Source organism: Suricata suricatta, chromosome 1 (genome assembly GCF_006229205.1).
Source record: "Suricata suricatta isolate VVHF042 chromosome 1, meerkat_22Aug2017_6uvM2_HiC, whole genome shotgun sequence".
In the NCBI taxonomy this organism is placed as follows: domain Eukaryota; kingdom Metazoa; phylum Chordata; class Mammalia; order Carnivora; family Herpestidae; genus Suricata; species Suricata suricatta.
Genome location: NC_043700.1, coordinates 193,152,223 through 193,170,920, shown reverse-complemented (window position 1 = coordinate 193,170,920; position 18,698 = coordinate 193,152,223). Strand labels below are relative to the sequence as shown.

At 52.5% G+C, this 18,698-nt stretch overlaps 1 protein-coding gene across 1 annotated transcript in view; it reads left to right on the top strand.

The window, feature by feature from the left end:
- Window positions 1-1,370: 1,370 nt before the first annotated feature.
- NSD2 (nuclear receptor binding SET domain protein 2) overlaps window positions 1,371-18,698 on the top strand; it is a 49,023-nt gene continuing 31,695 nt past the window's right edge. The window contains exons 1-4 of the mRNA XM_029952622.1: window positions 1,371-2,020; window positions 3,909-4,071; window positions 12,582-12,748; window positions 13,208-13,696. Of these exons, the coding sequence (XP_029808482.1) occupies window positions 1,484-2,020; window positions 3,909-4,071; window positions 12,582-12,748; window positions 13,208-13,696 (1,356 nt within the window). The 5' untranslated portion in view covers window positions 1,371-1,483. The remainder of the gene's footprint in view (window positions 2,021-3,908; window positions 4,072-12,581; window positions 12,749-13,207; window positions 13,697-18,698) is intronic.

The window sequence follows — 18,698 nt, the reverse complement described above, 5'->3', positions numbered from 1 at the left end:
TTTTTTTTTTTTAATCTTAGCTGTCAGCACAGAGCCTTATGCGGGGCTCAAACTCACAAATCGTGAGATCATGACCTGAGCTGAATTTGAACACTTAACTGACTCAGCCACCCAAGCACCCCTATAATTGTTTTTTTTTAAGTAGGCTCCATATCCAATGTGGGGCTTGAACTCACCCCCCCTAAGGTTAAGAGTCACATGCTCCACCGACGGAGCCAGCCAGGCACCCCTCTTCTGTTACATCTTGGCCCACTTATCGACATGAGCTGGAATCGTTTGCCTTTCACTTGAGTGAAACCACACGCGCTGCACTTCTCTTGGCGTTGGAAGGCCATCTAGTGCGCGTGCAGCCAGACTGGGTCTCGGGCTGTTCCATGTGCTCTTCTTCCCTGTGTCTCCTGCGAGGTCACGAGCAAGCCCCGGGTGCCACAGGCCCTCGTCTGTGCGCTTCCGACTTCTCCACTGCAGCACTGCTGGCGCTTTAGGCCGGATGGTTCTGTCGTCGGGGCTGTCGTGTGCGCAGAAGGGCATTTGGCGGGCTTCGTGCTGCCTCCCCAGATGTCAGTGGCAGCAATCAACAAATGTTCCCCCACATTTGTCCCCGGGGAACATGGAGAGTGGCTGCCCTGCACGTGTGGACCCCCCGGCGCCCCTGCCGCTGTGCCGCCTTCTCGGAGGGCCCCCCGGTGCACCCTGGGTGAATGTCTTCCCGGCTGGAGTGGGTGCCCACCTCTTCCGTGTCCTAGCCGCCTTTCACTGGCCGTCCCCAGGAGACGGTGGTTCTGTAGCAAAGACCCCACTGTCGCAGGCAGCCCGAGGGGTCTTCCTAATGCTCGTGGGCCCCTAGAGGCCCTCATGGCGCAAGTACATTGTGGCTCAGCAGTGTTGACCTTGCTGGCTAATCTTTAGGAGACAGTTAAATAGAATTTACCATTACCACCGTGCTCCTTATCCTGAGCCCTTGATTTGCGCCTGGGCAGGGAGGGGGTGGGTGACGGGTCGGGGCACAGGCGCCAGCAGGCAGCAGCCCCGGCTCAGGGTGTCTTCTCACGTCGTAACTCGATGTTTTGCTTCTCCCCCCCGCAGTCTGGAGCCCGCGACGTGCCGCCGAGCCTCTGCCCGGAGCCCTCGGCCTGTGGCTGGCTCGTGGCGGCGCGGCCCGTCCCCCCGGCCTGGCGCTGGTGTCCCCCCCCAAGTGGCTCCTCTCCTTTCCCTTCCGCCTCATCCTTTTGTGGTTCCGTCTCGTTTCTCTGGGGCTCGAGCTGCCTCCGGTGCCCTCGGTGACTGTGTAAAGGTCATCCACGGTCTCTGAGCGGAGCGCACGGAGCTGTCGCGGGGCCGCCGCGCTTCTGTCGGGCTCTAAACGTGATGTTCCTTCCTGTCTCCCTGATACTGCAGCGTTCTGAGAGCGGCGCGTCCGGCTGGATGGGACTTAGCGTCGAAAAGCCCCCTTTCTGTTGAGGGGGTTGTGAAGTGCGCAAAGATGAAGCAGGCCCCGGAAACCCTTGGCAGCACGAACGGGAAGACTCAGGGCTGCGAGGTGAGCCGTGAGTGCTCCGTGTTCCTCAGCAAAGCCCAGCTCTCCACCGGCCTCCAGGACGGGGTCATGCGGAAGTTCAACGGCCACGACGCACTGCCCTTCATTCCGTCCGAGAAGCTGAAGGACCTGACGTCCCGCGTGTTTAATGGTGAACCTGGTGCTCACGACGCCAAATTGCGCTTTGAGTCCCAGGACCTGAAGGCGCTCGGGACACCGCCCAGCACCACCCCTATCAAAAACGGCTCTCCGGAAATTAAGTTGAAGATCACCAAAACGTACATGAATGGGAAACCTCTCTTTGAATCTTCAATTTGTGGGGACGGCGCTGCCGCCGTGTCCCAGTCCGAAGAAAACGGACAAAAACCAGAAAATAAGGCCAGAAGGAGCAGGAAGAGGAGCATCAAATATGACTCCTTGCTGGAGCAAGGTCTTGTGGAAGCGGCGCTGGCGTCCAGGGTCTCCAGTCCCTCAGAGAAGAAGGTACCTGCGGGGAGCGGGGGGCGGGGGCGGGGGCCGTGGCTGCAGGACGTCTCCATGACGGTGCCTGTCCTGAGTCTCGGCAGCCCGCCGAGCCGGTTGTGAGGCCTGGAGACTTGACTAAGTGTTCAAGATTAAAATGGCTGAAAAAGAGGTAAAACCATTTTCCAAACCCAGGTCTGGCCGGTTCCACAGCCCTTGACCTTCAGGCTGTAGTGTTTTCGTGGACCTTTCCTCCAGGGACATTCTTTAGCCCAACCACGGAGCTGTGTTGGGACCTAGCGTGGGGGCTCGCGACGCCGGCTGAGGAGTGGGAAGCGCCGCTGCGCTGTGCGGGGGGCTCCCCCCGCGGCTGCCGGCCTCCTCTGCCCCCCTGAGGACGGGGTCTGCGCCCTGTGCCTGACGCCCCGGGCTCCCGGCACTCACTCCTCAAAGACGAGGTGGAAACCCCTAACTTGTAATGAAGGAGTGTGGTGGCTTACGTCGCCGTGTCTCAGAGTGGCACTCAGGGTGGCCCACTACGCAACTGAGTATGAGCCACGTAAAGCAGGCGGGGAACCTTGGCCTTGGCAGAAGGAACGAGGGAGGGTACCAAGCGCTGACCGTGTCTGTCGTCGGCAGAGGCTGGAGGCGCCTGGAGTCTGCTGGTCTGTAGTCGGAGCCCCAGGCCCACCCACAGGGGTAGGAAAGGGAACCTGAGAGCCGTTTGGGTTGGCAGCGTCCTTGAGGTTGGAGTGTTTTGTTTAAAATTCTAGTTGAGGAATTTTATTGACCATTTCCACAAGTAAGAGGGAAAATGTTCAAAATTCCCTTGAAATCGTTAACATAATGAAAATATTTGTAAGGGATTGAAGTGTTTTGAATGCTCAGGAGCTGTTTGGCTCTTGCCGATGGCACCGCGACGGTGAGCCCGGCGAGCTGGGCCGGCGCAGCGCAGCCCCCGTGGGGGCCCTCCTCGCTCTGCCCCTGGCTTTGTTAGGCCCGGGCGAGTGCCGGCGTCCTGGCTCTCCGTCCTCAGAGCGGGGTGGCCATCCTCCACGCGGGGCTCTCGCATGGCTTAGGTGCCGCGAAGATGCAGAGCTGGGACGCCGTGGGGCCTCAGAGAGCCGCCGCGCGGCAGCCCTGCGCCAGCCCTGTCCCCGTGGCCGCTGGTCTTCGTCACAGACGGTGAGACCTCGGAGCCCTCGTCCTCGGTTTACAGACGAGGAAGGTGAAGCCCCAGCAAGTTCGGCAACTTGCCCAAGTGTATAGAGCTCGTAAGAGAAGGCTCTGGAATTCACACTCGAGGCCAGGAGCCATGCGGAGCATGCTTGTCCCACTGAAGGGCAGGACTGAGAGAGGAATGGGGTGGCAGTGGCCCTGGTCAGGTCTCCAGGCTCCCAGGTGACCCGTGTGGTGAGGTGGAGAACCTGAGGCTCCGCCCTCGGACTCGGGTCACAGATGGAGCTGAGACCTTGTGCCGCGCCCTCCTGGGGTCCTTGCCGCTCGGAGCCCTTCGTGCGGACGCACGTGCTCCAGAGGGCTGGCCGACACGTGGCGGGTGGGGCGTCAGTATGGCTCTGAGCTTCCCTGAAAATTCTTTGACCAGGTGACTAAAGCACCGTTAAAGACCAGCCACCACCCCAAGGAAGCAGAGTCAGGTTGGGCTCTGCATAATGTCGAGTGCCCACTGTGTGCCCCAGGCCCACTGCCGGCCCTTCGGGGCCAGAGGCTGTTGTGATGAAGTGAGAGCAGGGGAAGCATGCTCCTTTTTCAGGTGTGTGTGCGTGCGTGTGTGCGTGTGCGTGTGCGCGCATGTTTTACCCTCTAGCCTGAGTAATCTTTGGGTAGAAAGCGGGGTTTAGGGGTACTTCGATTTAGATGTGTTAGCATGTGTTTTGTTCGTTTTCAGGTTGCGGCTAAGAAAGAGTCCTGTCCAAATACCGGAAGAGACAAGGACCACCTGCTGAGGTACAGCGTCGGCCACCTGGTGTGGGCCAAAGTGTCCGGCTACCCTTGGTGGCCGTGCATGGTCTCCGCTGACCCGCTCCTTCACAGCTATACCAAACTGAAAGGTATTGTGTGTGTGTGGTTCTTCCATCTTTCTCTTTCTGCACCTCATCTTTCTAGTCTCCACTTTCTTTTTACTCTTCCTTATACAGCCCTACTGTGGTGGCTCTTTTTTTGTTTTCCTATTTTTAAGTGTACAGTTAAGTGGTGCTGAACAGGCTCCCGGCGTTGTGTGACCGTCCCCACCGTCTGTCCCACAGCTCACTCGGCTGTGGGTCTGGACCTCTGTGCCCATTAACCGCTAACCCGCGTTCCTGCCCTCCCGGCCCCTGGCGCCCGGTGTTCTGTCGTCGGTCTACTTTCGTGGTTTGGGTTTGCAGCGCCCGAGGGATTAGCGGCGCCGGGCATCTGGGTGTGCTCGCTGGCCGCCCGCGCGGCCCTGCAGGAGTGTGTGTTCTAGTCCTTTGCCCATATGCGAACCGGGTTTTGTTGTTTTTTCTTGCTGAATTTAACGTGGTTCATTTTTGCTACTTTAAAAGTTAGTAATTGGCATGGATGTAACACGTTGCCATTTTTATTTCCAACTCAGATATATACTTTACCTGATTGAATTAGTATTAAAGGAGAATGGTCTTGGCTTTACATTGCTTTTCAGGTTTTATCATAGTTTATTGTTGTCTAGATATACAATGATTGCTTATTTCAGCATGATTTCAGAAATAGCATTTTAAAACTGTTTTTTAATTTTTTTTAATGTTTATTTTTTGAGCAAAAGAAAGCGTGAGCGGGGGAGGGACAGAGAGAGGGAGACACAGAATCTGCAGCAGGCTCCAGGCTCCTCCCCCCGTCAGCACAGAGCCCAGTGTGGGGCTCGAACTCCCGGATTGCAGTGCAAGATCATGGCTTGAGCTGAAGTCGGATGCTTAACCAGCAGAGCCACCCAGGTGCCCCTAAAACCGTTTGTTCATTTTTGAGGGAGGGAGGGAGAGAGGGAGAGGGAGAGAGAGCACAGGCACACTCACGAGTCAGGGAGGTACAGGACGAGGGGGTATAAGGACCCAAAGTGGGCTCTGTGCTGTCAGAACAGTGGACAGGGCTCAAACCCACAGACCGTGAGATCACGACCTGAGGTTAAGTCAGACTGTTCGACCGACTGAGCCACCCAGGTGCTGCCCCAGAAATCATATTTTACACTCAGTTTGAGGTATAAAGATGTCCCAGTTTACTTTTTAGGCCTATGGGGAGAAAGGAAAACCAGAAATGACCTTCTTTGCATCTTGAAACTTGGGAATATAGATTGTTGCACGGAGCAGGTGAGAACAGGGTAAGAATATAATGTGTGGATACAGGTTAGAGCAGACCCTCACTTAAGTAGTCATTGGAGAACTCACAAAACCTAAAAAATCTTATGTTTTTTGGAATGAAAAACAAATTCGGATGGTTTGAGATTCTTCCAGAAAGTTCTCAAGTTTGACTTGAGCTGAAGAAAGTGCTAGGTGGTGAGCACAGGGTTGGAGCTGGGCAGGGCGGCGCCCGGCCAGTCTGTGCACCTTTCCACAGTGACTGGGGCCGTGGGCTCCCCAGCCTCCTTGCTCGGTCGTCCAGTCAGCCTCGGGTAGCCTCTGGGCCGGACGTGGGCACTCAGGGACGGGTGCCCCCCCCCCACCCCCCGTTGCCCGGCTGCAGCGTGGGTGGGGCTCCCCCACCAGTCGCTAGGGAAGGGGTACCAGGCGCCTGCCCGGCCCGCAGACCTGAGCGGGGATGTGCTCGGGACGGGTAGGTCCGTGCTGCAGTGGCGGCGCCTGTGTCCGAGTTGTGCCCAGCGTCCTGTCCCCCGAGGCTGTCGGCCTCTGCCCGCTGGCTGAGCCGCCCAGACGGGCCCCTGTTTGCTTGTTTTTTATTTAAGGACTTTCTGAGCGTGTGGCTCAGAGCGGGATGGGACGCTGGACACCCATGCGCCCGTTCCTGTCCTTGTGGACGGGCTGCAGGCGTCCTGGCGCCTCACCCCGACACGTCAGCGGGGCCTTCTGAGGACAAGGACCCCTTTGTGCCCATCTCAGCACCAGCCACATGCAGAGAAGGCCTCTGGCGGTGACATGATGGCCCTGTGTGAAGTCCCCAGGATTTCCCCGTGCCCGGGTCCCCCCTCAGTCTGGATCGACTAGGGTCCTTGCACTGCCCCGAGCTGTCCCGCTCCCCCAGGCCCCCGCGGTCCAGCACGGCCTTAACTGCGCCGCCGTGTTGCGATCAGACACAGGCATTCCCGTGCAGGTGAGGAGGGCAGGAGTGTGTGTGGTGCCCGTCACCGGGTACCTGCTGCTGGCAGTGCAGGAGCTGTGTGGGGACACGGGAGGGGTGCTCATGATCACAAGCGGGTCACCTGGGGAAGACTGGTAATGTGCATTTGAAAAGTAGTTCAGAAGGAAGAGGGCCGGGTGGACGGCCTCCAGCCAGCCGATCGGAGGCTCACACGACCTCCAAGCAGAAAAGGAGCGGCGGAGACCGTGAGCACCCGAGGCCCAGCGGCACTGCTTCGGGAGCTCTCGGCGTCTCTCGGCGTCCACTGTCCCGCTGCCTGGTCGCTGCTGGCCTACAGTGCTCTCTGGTGGAAAGGGGCAGTCGTTTTGTGTCACTAGGGAGTGCCCTGTGGCCATGCATGGGCACCGCGTTCCCTGCCAGCCCTTCCCCATGCCCTCCACGCTCCTTTATGGCCCATCGGCTGAGCAGATGTACCTGTCCGTTTTCATCCTGCTTCCTCCTGTGTTTAGTTAACTAGCCTCTTCCTGTGAAAATGAGCTTCCTGCTAAACACTCAGTTGTGTGTTACCGTCCTCACTCTTTAATGCCCTAGGTGTCCCAAATCTAACCAGCAGGGGTCCCATTAAGTCCCTCTCAGCTGTGTCCTTTGGTGTGTCTCCAAGAGCCCGGGAGCCCTTCTGACTCCCCACGTGGATACCCACAAGGTGCTTTGTGAGCATTTACACTTTGTTGTGCCAGCTGTTTCCTTGGAGGAAACCTGGGTCCTTAGGAAGCCGGCAGCGTATGGAAGCCCGGATGTGGGCACTGCTAGTGATCATGGCGGTGGCAGGCCGCGAACTCTCCGGGGCTGTGTGAGGGAGCACTCTGAGCAGGCCTGAGGCCTGGCTCCAGGTGGAGCTTCGGGGTCTGTTTATGGTTTCTGAACATTCTGCTTGGCGTGCAGCAGTCTGCGGTGGGCAAGCGTTGGGGGTTCGGGCGCCCTCCCTGGGGAAGGACAGGGACCTGAAGAAAGCGGGGCTTCTGGCACAGAGCTGGCTGGGTGTGGGGTCTGGTGAAGCAGGCCTTTATTTTCCCTGTGCGACGCAGCTCCCTTCCCTGCCCCTGTCCCCACCCCAGATTGTCTTTGTTCCTTTCTGTGTAGCTGTACTTTTTCTTTTTTTTTTTTTTTTTTCCTACTTATCACTCTTGGATTTATAGCTGTGCGTGAATTTGGGTCTTAGTAATGTACTCATAGACTTAAAAAACTGAGGTACAGTAAGTATCCATGCAGAAGAGAGTACAACTCATAGGCTAAAACTCAATTAAGGCCTTTTGAAAGTTCAGATTTCCTTCAAAAAGCTAAGTTAATGGAAGTCTTTTAATAGCATTTTTGTAATATGGTCTCCTGGGGGCTCAGTTGGTTAAGCGTCCAACTCGATTTTGGCTCAGGTCCTGATCTCACAGTACATGGGATCGAGCCCCAGGTCGGGCTCTCTGCTGACGGTGTGGAGCCTGCATGGGACCCTCCCAGTCCCTCTGCCTCTGCCCTTCCCTGCTCACGCTCGCTCTCAGCATAAATAAATGCACACGAAAGCAGCAGTTTTGTGACCCCCAGCGGCCCACCTGGTCCTGCCCGCCGTCCACCGGGGCGTCTGCGTGGGTGAGCGGCTCTGGGGCCCGAGTCTTTAGGTTGGAAACAAGATAAAGGCAGGTTTTAGATGCTCTGCTGTGGAGAGGACAGCTCTGTTGCTCCGGGGAGCCTCCCCGGCCCAGGGCGCCCCTCGTCGGAGGCCAGTCGATTCCTGTGGCGGAGCAGCTTTCGGCACAGTTTCTGTTACGGGAGGGCGCCCTCGGTGCTTTAGTTCTAAATTCCAGCGCTCTCTAAAGATATTATAGGCAATCTGGCTCTCCCGTATCTTGGGTTACTTGGCAGTGTAATCTCCTTACTGGTCTTTTCCTTCTGGCTTATTCTCTCAGTTACTAAGGAAGGTATGTTAGAGTAATCGACTATGATAGCAAATGTGCCTTTTTCTGGTTGCAGTTTTGTCCGTCTCTGCTTTCCCTGTTTTGGTGCTCTAGTGCCCCCCCCAGGGACTGAACCAGGAAATTCAAGCATGGTGATGCTTGTCCTTTATTTTCTATGGAACTCGGGTGTCATGTCCTTGTGATTTTGCCCCTGTTCTCTATTCTTGCTTCTGTAGACACTTGTCTGCATTTTTTTTAACTGCTTCTCTTCCTCTCTGGAGCTTCAGCTCTAAAGCAGCCATGCTCTTTGTGGGGTCCATTCTGCATGCATAGTGACTGCTGTCAATTCAAAGGGTTCTGCAGCATCTGGAGAGATTCTGGCTCATTCTTGCCCAGAGGGCTGGGGTCACCTTGAGTCCAATGGGCCATGACGGGGACAGAAGGACTGTAGTGCAAAATTAGGTACCTGGGCTATTGGTGGAGGATAGGTTCTTTTAGAAGGTTGTGTGAGGAGGGCGGTCAGTGACAAGTGTTTCCGTATCGAACATGATTGATGAACATCAGAAATCAGCTCAGGAAGAAATAATTACTAATAAGTGGTGGCACAACTGGTTAACTATGTGGTAAAATAAAACACTGAGATATTCACCTCTCAACTTGAACCGGTGAAATTCATATGGATTAAAGAAACCCACAAAAATAGGAAAAAACTGGGTTATGCTGTTACCAACTTTCTAGGCAGGAAAGAAGTTCAAAACTAATTACATTTGTTTTATAAACTTGGGATCAGACTATAGTATTTTTCTCTGCTTGTTTCCCCCACTTGATCTGTAAGGAGTATTTTTTGTGTAATTAACTGTACTGTAACAGACCTTGATTCTGCAAGTGGTGTGACATACATCTATAGTCATTTTCATGACAAAGGAAAGTTCTTTCAAAGTATTAAAGTAATGGAAGAAGTCACAAATCCTTTAACAGCTTTGAATCTCACCTGTGTAAAATCAAAGAAGTATACACACTTAAAGAAATCTTTGTAGTGTTTCTTTCTTTCTTTTTTTTTTTTTTTTTGAGAGAGAAACAGAGCATGAATGGGGGAGCAGAGAGAGAGAGAGAGAGAGAGAGGGAGAAGCAGGCTCCAGGTTCTGAGCTGTCAGCACAGAGCCGGACATGGGGCTTGAACCCGCGAACTGCGAGATCATGACTTGAGCCAAAGTCAGACACTTAACCACCTGAGCCACCCATGCATCCCAAAGAAGTATGCACATGTAACAAACAAATCAAATTCTATTGAAAGGTTAATAGTGAAAAATAGTCCACTCTCCTCCTTAGGGCTAATTATTATTATTTTTTAAAGACTTTATCATTTTTTTCCAGAGCACTTTTAGGTTCACAGAAGAATTAAGGTCCAGGTAGCCTACCCACACACATGCACAGCCTCACTCCCTGTTCCCGTTTTCCACCACAGTGGTACATTTGTTATGATCAACGAACCTACATTGATGCATCATAATCACCCAAAGTCCGTTGATCACATTAGGGTTCCTACTTGGTGTTTTCTATTCTGTGGGTTTGGAAAAGTGTGTAATGACATCCGTCCGTCATTATAGTATCATTCAGAATAGGCGCCCTGCCCTGAAAAGCCTCTGTGCTCGGCCTCTCCCCCCGCCCCCTGAGCCTCTAGCAGGCTGTTCTTGTTTACTGTCTCATACTTCTGCCTTTTTCAGAAAGTCATATAGTTGGATTACCTACTATTGAAAAAAATGTTTTTAAACATTTATTCATTTCTGAGGGAGGGAGGGGATGAATAGAGACACACACACACACACACACACACACACACACACACACACAATCTGAAGCAGGCTCTAGGCTCTGTCTGAGCTGTCAACACAGAGCCCAACGTGGGGCTCAAACCCACTAACCATCAGATCATGACCCGAGCTGAAGTCACATGGTTAACCGACTGAGCTACCCAGATGCCTGATTAACTACCATTTTTGATTATCATTTAGATATTTTCTGTTATGGAAAATTTTCCTTTTAATTATTTACTTCTTCTCATCCTTTGCATATAATTAACTTGCTGTTCTTATTACATGAAACATAAATATTTACCTAATTTTGGGACTGTGTAAATATCACTCAGTGAAAAGCAAGGTGTGTTCTATAATGGCATTTTCTTTCTTGTACAGCTTTTTGTTTTTCCTGGAGTTAATTATTGCCTTTCTTTCTTTCCTTTTTTTTGTTTTAAAGCAGGCTCTGTGCCCAGGTGGAGCCCAAACCTGTACTCTGAGACCGAGTCGCCCCTCCACTGACGGGGCCAGCCGGGCGCCCTGGCTTTTATTTTTAAACCCAGTGTTTTGCGGTCTATACAGCCTTATTTGTTTTTCAGATTTTATTTTTCTGTCCCCGAAACTCATCCTTTTATATATATTTTTCTGTTGGAGGGAAGAAGTGAAAACCTGTGTTTGCCATTTTCCTTTTCTCCTTGGATCTCATTTCTTAACCACCTTTCATTGCTGCTCAGATTTTCTTTTGGTATGCAGAAGAGTTCTTTTCTCATCTTTTCTTCCCCTGGAGCTCTCTGCTAGAATTTTCCATTTTCCTGTTTCAATCTGTACTGCTGGCACGCTTAACTTTTTGCATTATGGTAATCTTAGTTCTTAAAGAGGCTTTACTGAGTTACGTACATTATTTTCTGTGGTGCCACACTGTGCTTTTGGTCAGTTTTCCTTTTTGTGCTAGAATATATTTTTGGAATTCTAAGAAAGTGTGTATGGGCTGTAAATTGGGTCCTTGTGGTTCAGAGGATGCTACTTCTCTGTCTTTACACCTGATTGATGGTGTGGCTTAGTAGAGAAGTTTATGCTGAAAACAATTCTTTTCAGAATTTTGAAAGTATTACATCATTTCCTTTTAGTGTCCAGAATTGTCCTCGAAGTACCCTTCTACTTTCTGTTCTGTCAACATGGAAGCTGCTCTCCTCCAGTAGCCTAAATGTCGCGAAGATGTGCCTTGGTGTGGGTATTGGATGAGGCACTTGGGATTGTTTTAGTTCTGAGACGTGGTCTTGTGTTGCTAATTCTATGACAACTTTCTCTGTTTCTCTCTCTACAGGAGTAGATGTCTTTCATCTTTTTTTTCTTTTTGGGAGATTTCTTAACTTACCTTCCAAGCTTTCTTAATGATTTTCTTTTTTCATAATTGTATTTTAAAGTTTCTGATAGCTCTTTTTTTATTTGTTCTCTTCCCATAGCAAACTAGAGAGTTTCATTGTCAGGTGTCCTCTCTTCCTGGCATTGTGTGTGTGGCCCTCAGAGATTGCTTATTTCTGTGTATTTTGGGCTTGTTGATGCTGGAGCTTTCCTGGGTCCTGGGAATCCTTGATGCTTCATTTGCATTTGAGAGCGCACCTCTCAGAGCTGCCGCCAGCCCGCATGTGGGGGACTGTTAGCTTATTTTTAGAGGGTCCAGTTGGCCATCGGCCACTTAGTTGAGGGGATCTCCAAAGGTCTCAATGGAGACATTTTTCCTCTGGGAAGTAAGTGTTGGTTCTGTAGGAAGTGTTCTTGGATTCCTTGTGGCTACCGTCCTCTGAAGGAAGAGCGGCTGGCGGTCCTCCTGTGGAGACCCCCCGTTCTTCCTCCACTTGGCACAGAGGCCTGACCTTTTAACCAGCTTGCTTGTTTTCAGCCTCACTCTTCTTCAGCCAAATACGGCATTTTGGGATCCTCTCTTGGGTTTTGGTTTTGAGTGTCTCTTTCCTCCCCGTCTCCCTTCTTGCTGTACTGTAGGATGTGGCTTTTTCCTTTCTGCTAAGAGGAGCAGCAGTGGACTTCTAAGGGGCCTGTGGCCTTATGGCTGCCTTCACAGGTCATTGGTACCCTGATGCCCCCTCTGAGCGTTGTGCGTGAGTAGCCGGCCCGAGGCTGCCCAGATGGTAGGTGGTGGGGTCGGGGTTTGAACCCAGGCCGGCTGGCGCCAGTCTGCTTCCCGGTCATTGCTGTCCAGCGCCCTCTTTGTCGAATGGCCCTTTTGCCGATGGCCTCCTCTCCTGCCTTCTTTCCTTGGTGATCTTTTTAAGTGGATCTTGACGGAGGAGCTAAAGGAGAGCATTGATTTCCTTTCTCTCCTAGTTGAACTTGAATCTTCCTTGAATCCCTCATAAGTGTGTTTTCTTTCTCTTTGACATGGAGTTTGGTGGGGATAAAAAGAGTAGGACTTTCTTTTTTTGAGGTTAACAGACTGAAACAGAGCCAAATAACACAACTTCAAAGCAGCTTCCAACTTCATATCAGTAATTATTAATAGACTTGCCTAATTTGATCCCAAATTCTAACTTTCAAGTTCTAACATTTTATTTTAAAAACTAGGTCAGAAAAAGAGTGCGCGCCAGTATCACGTACAATTCTTTGGTGATGCCCCAGAGAGAGCTTGGATATTTGAGAAGAGCCTTGTAGCTTTTGAAGGAGGAGGACAGTTTGAAAAATTATGCCAGGAGAGTGCCAAGCAGGCGCCCACGAAAGCTGAGAAAATTAAGGTGATAGCTGTTCCTTAAGTATAATTTTAGACCAAAATGATATTTACTCTTAATTATTTATCTTATTTTGAAATTATGGTTGCTTGATATATTATAATGGTTTATGTCTGTTGTTGTTTGACTTTGCCCAAGTATGTTGTGTTACGGAATACCACAAGTGTCCTTAAAGACGTAGTTTATTCGTTTTACTCATTGGATGTTAATCAGAGATAATTTCTTTTATAATTTTTATTTTTCTTTACGTACATTAAATATGTAAAACGTTATCTGATACATACTATGTAGTATACATGTTATGTTAGTAATGTTGGGCTGAATTCTAAAACCTTCAAGTTAATTGATTTTTATAGCTTTTGATTTCTAAATTTGTCTGGAATTCTAAAAATATTCTTCTTTAAAGTGAGTTAACTTTTTTGTTTGTATAATGAAGTTGACGGTGTTTTATGGCTTTCTTTTCAGCTGTTGAAACCTATTTCAGGGAAATTGAGGGCCCAGTGGGAAATGGGCCTCGTGCAAGCTGAAGAAGCGGCAAGCATGTCCGTAGAGGAGCGGAAAGCCAAGTTCACTTTCCTCTATGTGGGGGACCAGCTTCATCTCAACCCTCACGTAGCTAAGGAGGCAGGCACTTCTGTGGAGCCTCCGCCTCAGGGACAGATGGCAGAACCCTCAGGAGTCCCTGAAGAAGCTGTCGCTGACCCCAAGTCCACCCGAGAAGAAGGCATTCCCATCAAGAGAAGGCGGAGAGGGAAGCTGGCCAGCTCTGCCCAGACCCACGCAGGCGACCCTGGGACGCTACAGAGCACACCTCGAAAGACGGCAGAGGGCGAGCCCAAGAGAGGAGTCGGGTCTCCTCCTGGGAGGAAGAAGGCCACAGCCTCGGCTCCACGAAGCAGAAAGGGAGACGCGGCTGCCCAGTTTCTGGTCTTCTGTCAGAAGCACAGGGATGAGGTCCGTACTGTGCCAGGTTCTCGGTTGTGCGTTGATTCCGGGGGGTTCCCGAGGCTGGGGAACACCCTTCGGGGCCGTCCGGCCGTTCCGCGGCGCGCTCGGCGCGCTGCGTGGTGAGCGCCGCACAGGGCTTAGCTGTGGTGCGTGAGGACCGTCCCGGAGGGCGGAGATGCTGGCCTGTGCCCTGTGGTCGCTAAGCCGTCGCGCCCTTTGTGGACCAGGGGATGCCAGGGGCAGGAGCGTATCGATGAGGAAGGCGTCTGAACACTTTTCTTGATCATTTTCATGGAGTGTAGCACCGGTCAGTACACGGCAAGGGCTTGGTTGTGAAGAGCCGAAGGGATTAGGCCCCCGGTTTTGGTTACGTTCGCTGTTACTTGAAGTGAGTGGGTTGGGAGGGGCTTTTCTGAGGAACATAAAGGTGTTGTAGTGGGAGAAAATCTAGTATGTGGTTCACTGTGTCGCAGATTAAATGATCCTCTCGGTAGATGGAGAAAGGGCATTTGATAAAATTCTTTGCTCTTTGATACAAAGTTCGCAAGCCAGGGTTAGAAGGTAACTGTGCTAATCAGTTGAAGGGTATCTGTTGGAATCCTTTGGCAAGCGTCCTGCTTACTAATGAAACCTTAGAAGCATTCTCTTTGAAGCCGTGAACAAGACAAAATGCCTTTCTTTACCACTTAGGTTAAATGTTGTAGTGAAAATGCCAGCCAGTATAGTAAGGCAAGGAAAACAGATAGAAAAGGCACAATTGTAAAGGAAGGAATAAAGGTGTCATTGTTTGCAGAGGTCTGTGTAGTAAACTTCCGAGAACCTACAGGGGTGCCTGGTGTCTCAGTCAGTTAAGCATCCGAGTTTGGCCCAGGTCATGATCTTGGATTCGTGAGTTCGAGCCCTGTGCTGTCAGCACAGAACCCCCTTCCGACGTCCCCCCGCCCCGCCCGCCGGTGAGGCTGAGTGGCACGCACACGTGTGCACTCTCTGTCTCTCAAAAATATTGAAAAAAAAAGAGAATCTACAGAAAATCTTCAGACTTGATCGCATTCACTAGGACTGGTAAACAAGAACAGCAACAAAGAGGGAATTAATACTGGACGGATACCATCTGGGACACCTGACTGGCTTAGGGGGCACGCAGCTCTTGATCTCGGGGTTGTGAGTTTGAGCCCCACATTGGGTGTAGAAATTACTTAAAAATAAAATCGTGTCCAAAAAAGATACCATTTATGAAAGCAACAAAGATCTAAGGCATCAGGAAATAAAGAGAACACACCCATTGTTTATAGCAGCATTATCAACAACAGCCAAACTATGGGAAGAGCCCGAATGTCCGTTGACTGAGAGTGGATAAAGGAGATGTGGTTTATGTGTGCCGTGGAGCACGAGTCGTCAATGAGAAGGAAGTCTTGTCATTTGCGATGACGTGGATGGAGCTAGCGTGTACTGTGCTAAGCGAAAGACCAGTGCTGTATGATGTCACTCGTGTGGGACTTAGGAAACAAAACATGAGCATGTGAGAAGGGAGGGGAGACAAGAGGGGAAACCAACCACTGGAGCCTTTTTTTTTTTTAATGTTTATTTTTGAGAGAGACAGCATGAGGGGGCGGGGGCGGGGGCAGAGTGAGAGAGGAAGCCACAGAATGCCAAGCGGGCTCCAGGCTCTGAGCTGTCAGCACAGCGCCCGACGCGGGGCTTGAACCCAGGAACCGTGAGGTCATGACCTGAGCCGAAGTTGGACGCTTAACCGACTGAGCCCCCCGGGCGCCCCTGACTGGAGACTTTTTAAGGCTAGAGAACACACTGAGGGTTGGCGGAGGGAGGTGAGCCGGGAGCGGGCTTGGTGGGGGATGAGCGCTGGGTGTGGTATGTGAGTGACGAGGCCGTGGGCTCTCCTGAGACCGTGTCACACTGTGTGGTAACTCATGACACTTAGAAATAAAAATTTGAAGAGAAGAGAAAATATAACAAAATATGTATGACCTTGGAAAAAAGTAACTCTTGGTATTTTAGCAGACCTGAATAAATACCCACGTTAACATATAGGAAGGTTTTGTATTCTGAAGTTAAAGTTGTTAATTTACCTTATATTAAACTGTAAATCCCGTGTAATCCTAATAAAACTCCCAGCCGGAATTTGTTGGCGCTTCGTCAGCGGATGGCGAGTACCCACGTGGAAGAGGAGCCCTGCCCGAGGCCGCGCCCTGCCCCTCAGGAGGCCGGGGTGCCGGCCACGGTGACCTCACCTGGAGAAGAACCCAGAAGCAGACTCCTGGGCACGTGGAGGCAGGTGGGGAAGGCCCGGCGGCACGGGCTCCGGGACCACCCCAGGGCTTCCGGAACCCGGCCACCGCGGGGCTCCTTTGTGCTTTGGGAGAGGGGAGGATTTCTTAAGCCAGACCGATCCTAGGCCCGTGAGGAGCTACGTTGAAATGCAAGTTTTATGTGTCAGGGACGCCAGAAACAGAATGAAAGGACGGTGCAGAGCCCAGGTCGGTCTGAAGGCTGTGAAAACGGCAGTGTCTAGAGGAGCCTGGACAGCCAGTGCATTCACAGAGAGACGCTCCTCGGCCTCGCTGGCAGCCAGGGGACCACAAGGGACCGTCCGCGGCCGCCGGGGGAGCCCCACGGCCCCGGGCCTCAGGAAGACCGGGCAGCGAGGCCCCGCTCCAGGGCGGGAGACCGTCATTCCTTACACTTGGTTTCAAGAGAAATTTGGCAACGTACAGTGCAATTGAAGAAGCGTGTTTTTTTTTGTTTTGTGTTTCCGAAGTTTTTATCTAAAAAATTTATTTTTTCATCCATGCAAGTAATTTTACACCCAAGGTGGGGCTTGAACTCACAACCCTGAGATCAAGTCACATGTTCTTCCAACTGAGCCAGGTTGGTGCCCTGAAGATGCGTGTTGTTTACGTCTCAGAATGTCTTTCCAGGTATCTACCCTGGAGAAGGTGGCCCTTGTGCCCAGAGAGATGGCACAGGATCCACAACTGAAAGGTGGTGCAGGGAGAGACAGCTGCAGGGTGCTCCTGGGGGGCTCCACTCTGGACGCCATGAGGGGGCCTGCTGCACGGCCCGCAGGAGGCCGCCGGCCGAAGGGCGTGCGGATCCTGGCACGCGTAGGAGTGTGAAGACCTGCAGCGCACCCCGTTTTATCCACCCGTCTGCCTCGCCCACCCCCACAGAGTACAGTGCGCCCGGGAATACACATCCCCGGAGGGGTGCCGGTGCCTGGCCGGACAGCTGCGCGCCCCGGGCACGGCTCTCCACGAGAGCCGGCCAGCCGCACTGCAGTCTGCTCTCCGCGGTCTGGCCGCGCGCCTGAAGCTGCGAGAGAAAAGTAGGCGCCTGAGAATTCAAACCACTTCCCAGGGATGGCCCTTTTGGCCTTGGGGACCCGTCCAGCTCTCAGGGTGGCCTTTCTGGTGTTAAGGAAAGTGCTGAGAGCCAGCACAAGCCGACGGCTCCCCAGGCTGCTGAGGAGCCGCGCCCTGAAGGCCCCCCGCCCCCAGAGCACATCGGTGCCCTCCTAAATGCAGAGACCAAAGCTGAAGGGTGCCCAAAGAGGGTTCCCTGCAGCATCGAGCCAGCTGCCCTGCCCGGCCGCACCCAGTCCCTGTTGAGGGCAGGGGTGTGTGTTGGCCTGTGGGCCCCTCCCTCCCAGCCTGGCCCGCGTGTCAGGTGGTTTTGGGTAATTACTATTGTCAGAAAAGTGATGGAGCGTAGGATATTCTTTAACTGTTTCAGGGACGTTGTTATTACAGGTGTGTTGTGCTGGTTCTGTAATTAATTTTATTTAAACAAATTTTTTTGATGTTTTATCTTTTGAGAAGAGAGAGTGTGAGTGGAGGAGGGTCAAGAGAGGGAGACACAGAATCTGAAGCAGCTTCAGGCTCCGACGTGAGTCGAGGAGGCTGAGCTCTGATTCACCCTGGAGAATAATCTGGGTCTCTCTAGGTGGTTTTTTTTCTTTTTGAGGGGTGGTGAGGACTCCGAGGATGGTTTTTCTTTGGTTGGTAGTTGGATGGATCTGTGGCCGACCCTTGAGGAGCAGAATTGGAGGAGCCTGCCCTGTGCTTCCTGCCCTCTTCTCTAGGGTCACTAGAAGACTGTGATTCTCAAGGACATTTGGCTGCCACCTACTGACTTTTTTTTTTTTTTTGAAGTTCAAGTTCCTTCTTGCAAATGAAGGAAAATACTCTGCCTCGTGCAGTGGGTCGAGTTCCTGCCGAACACGACTTGCTTGGTTACCTTTGTGCACCAGGCTCAGCCCGGGTTCCTGGGGTGTGGTTCCAGGGCTGCGGGGGGGGGGGGTGCCTTGCTCACCGAAGATGAGGTCTGCAGTGGCATGGCGGCCTGCCAGAGAGGGCCGGGGGGGGCCGGGGGGGGCTTTATATGCAGGCAGGGAAGCAGGAGCGGCTGGGGCGGCCCCGCGGTGGTGAGACTCCCACGAAGAACCCGCCCGAGCTTCAGCGTCAGTAACCATGTCATTGACTGCTGAGGTGTGTGGTCTCCGCTTCCAAGTTTTAAAGACTCTCTTTCACCTTCTCTGATCCCTTATTTTTATTGATGCATTAGAGTTAAACTGAGCCTGATGTGTTTCTTCTTCAAATGTACGTTTGCGGCCGTTCCCTAGCACTGCGGAACACGTCGCCTCAGAACTTAGCGGCTTCAAACAGCACACAGGGATGTCTGGGCGGCTCAGTCGGATGAACGTCCGACTCCTGACCTCGGCTCGGGTCTTCATCTCAGGATGGTGAGTTCAGCCTCCGCGCTGGGCGTGGAGCCTGCTCAGAAGCCACCCCTGCCAGCCCATGTGGATCCTCCCAGTGGCTGCAGGCCGGAAGTCAGGGAGCGGCTTAGCTGAGTGGTTCTGGCTGAGGAGGCCCGTGAGGTCACAGTTGAGCTGTCAGCTGGGGCTGGGGGACTGTCCCCCAAGGCGCTGTACTCGTGCCGCCTGCGGGGCCTCGGCTCGCGGTCCTGTCCGCGGGGGGGGGGGGGGGGC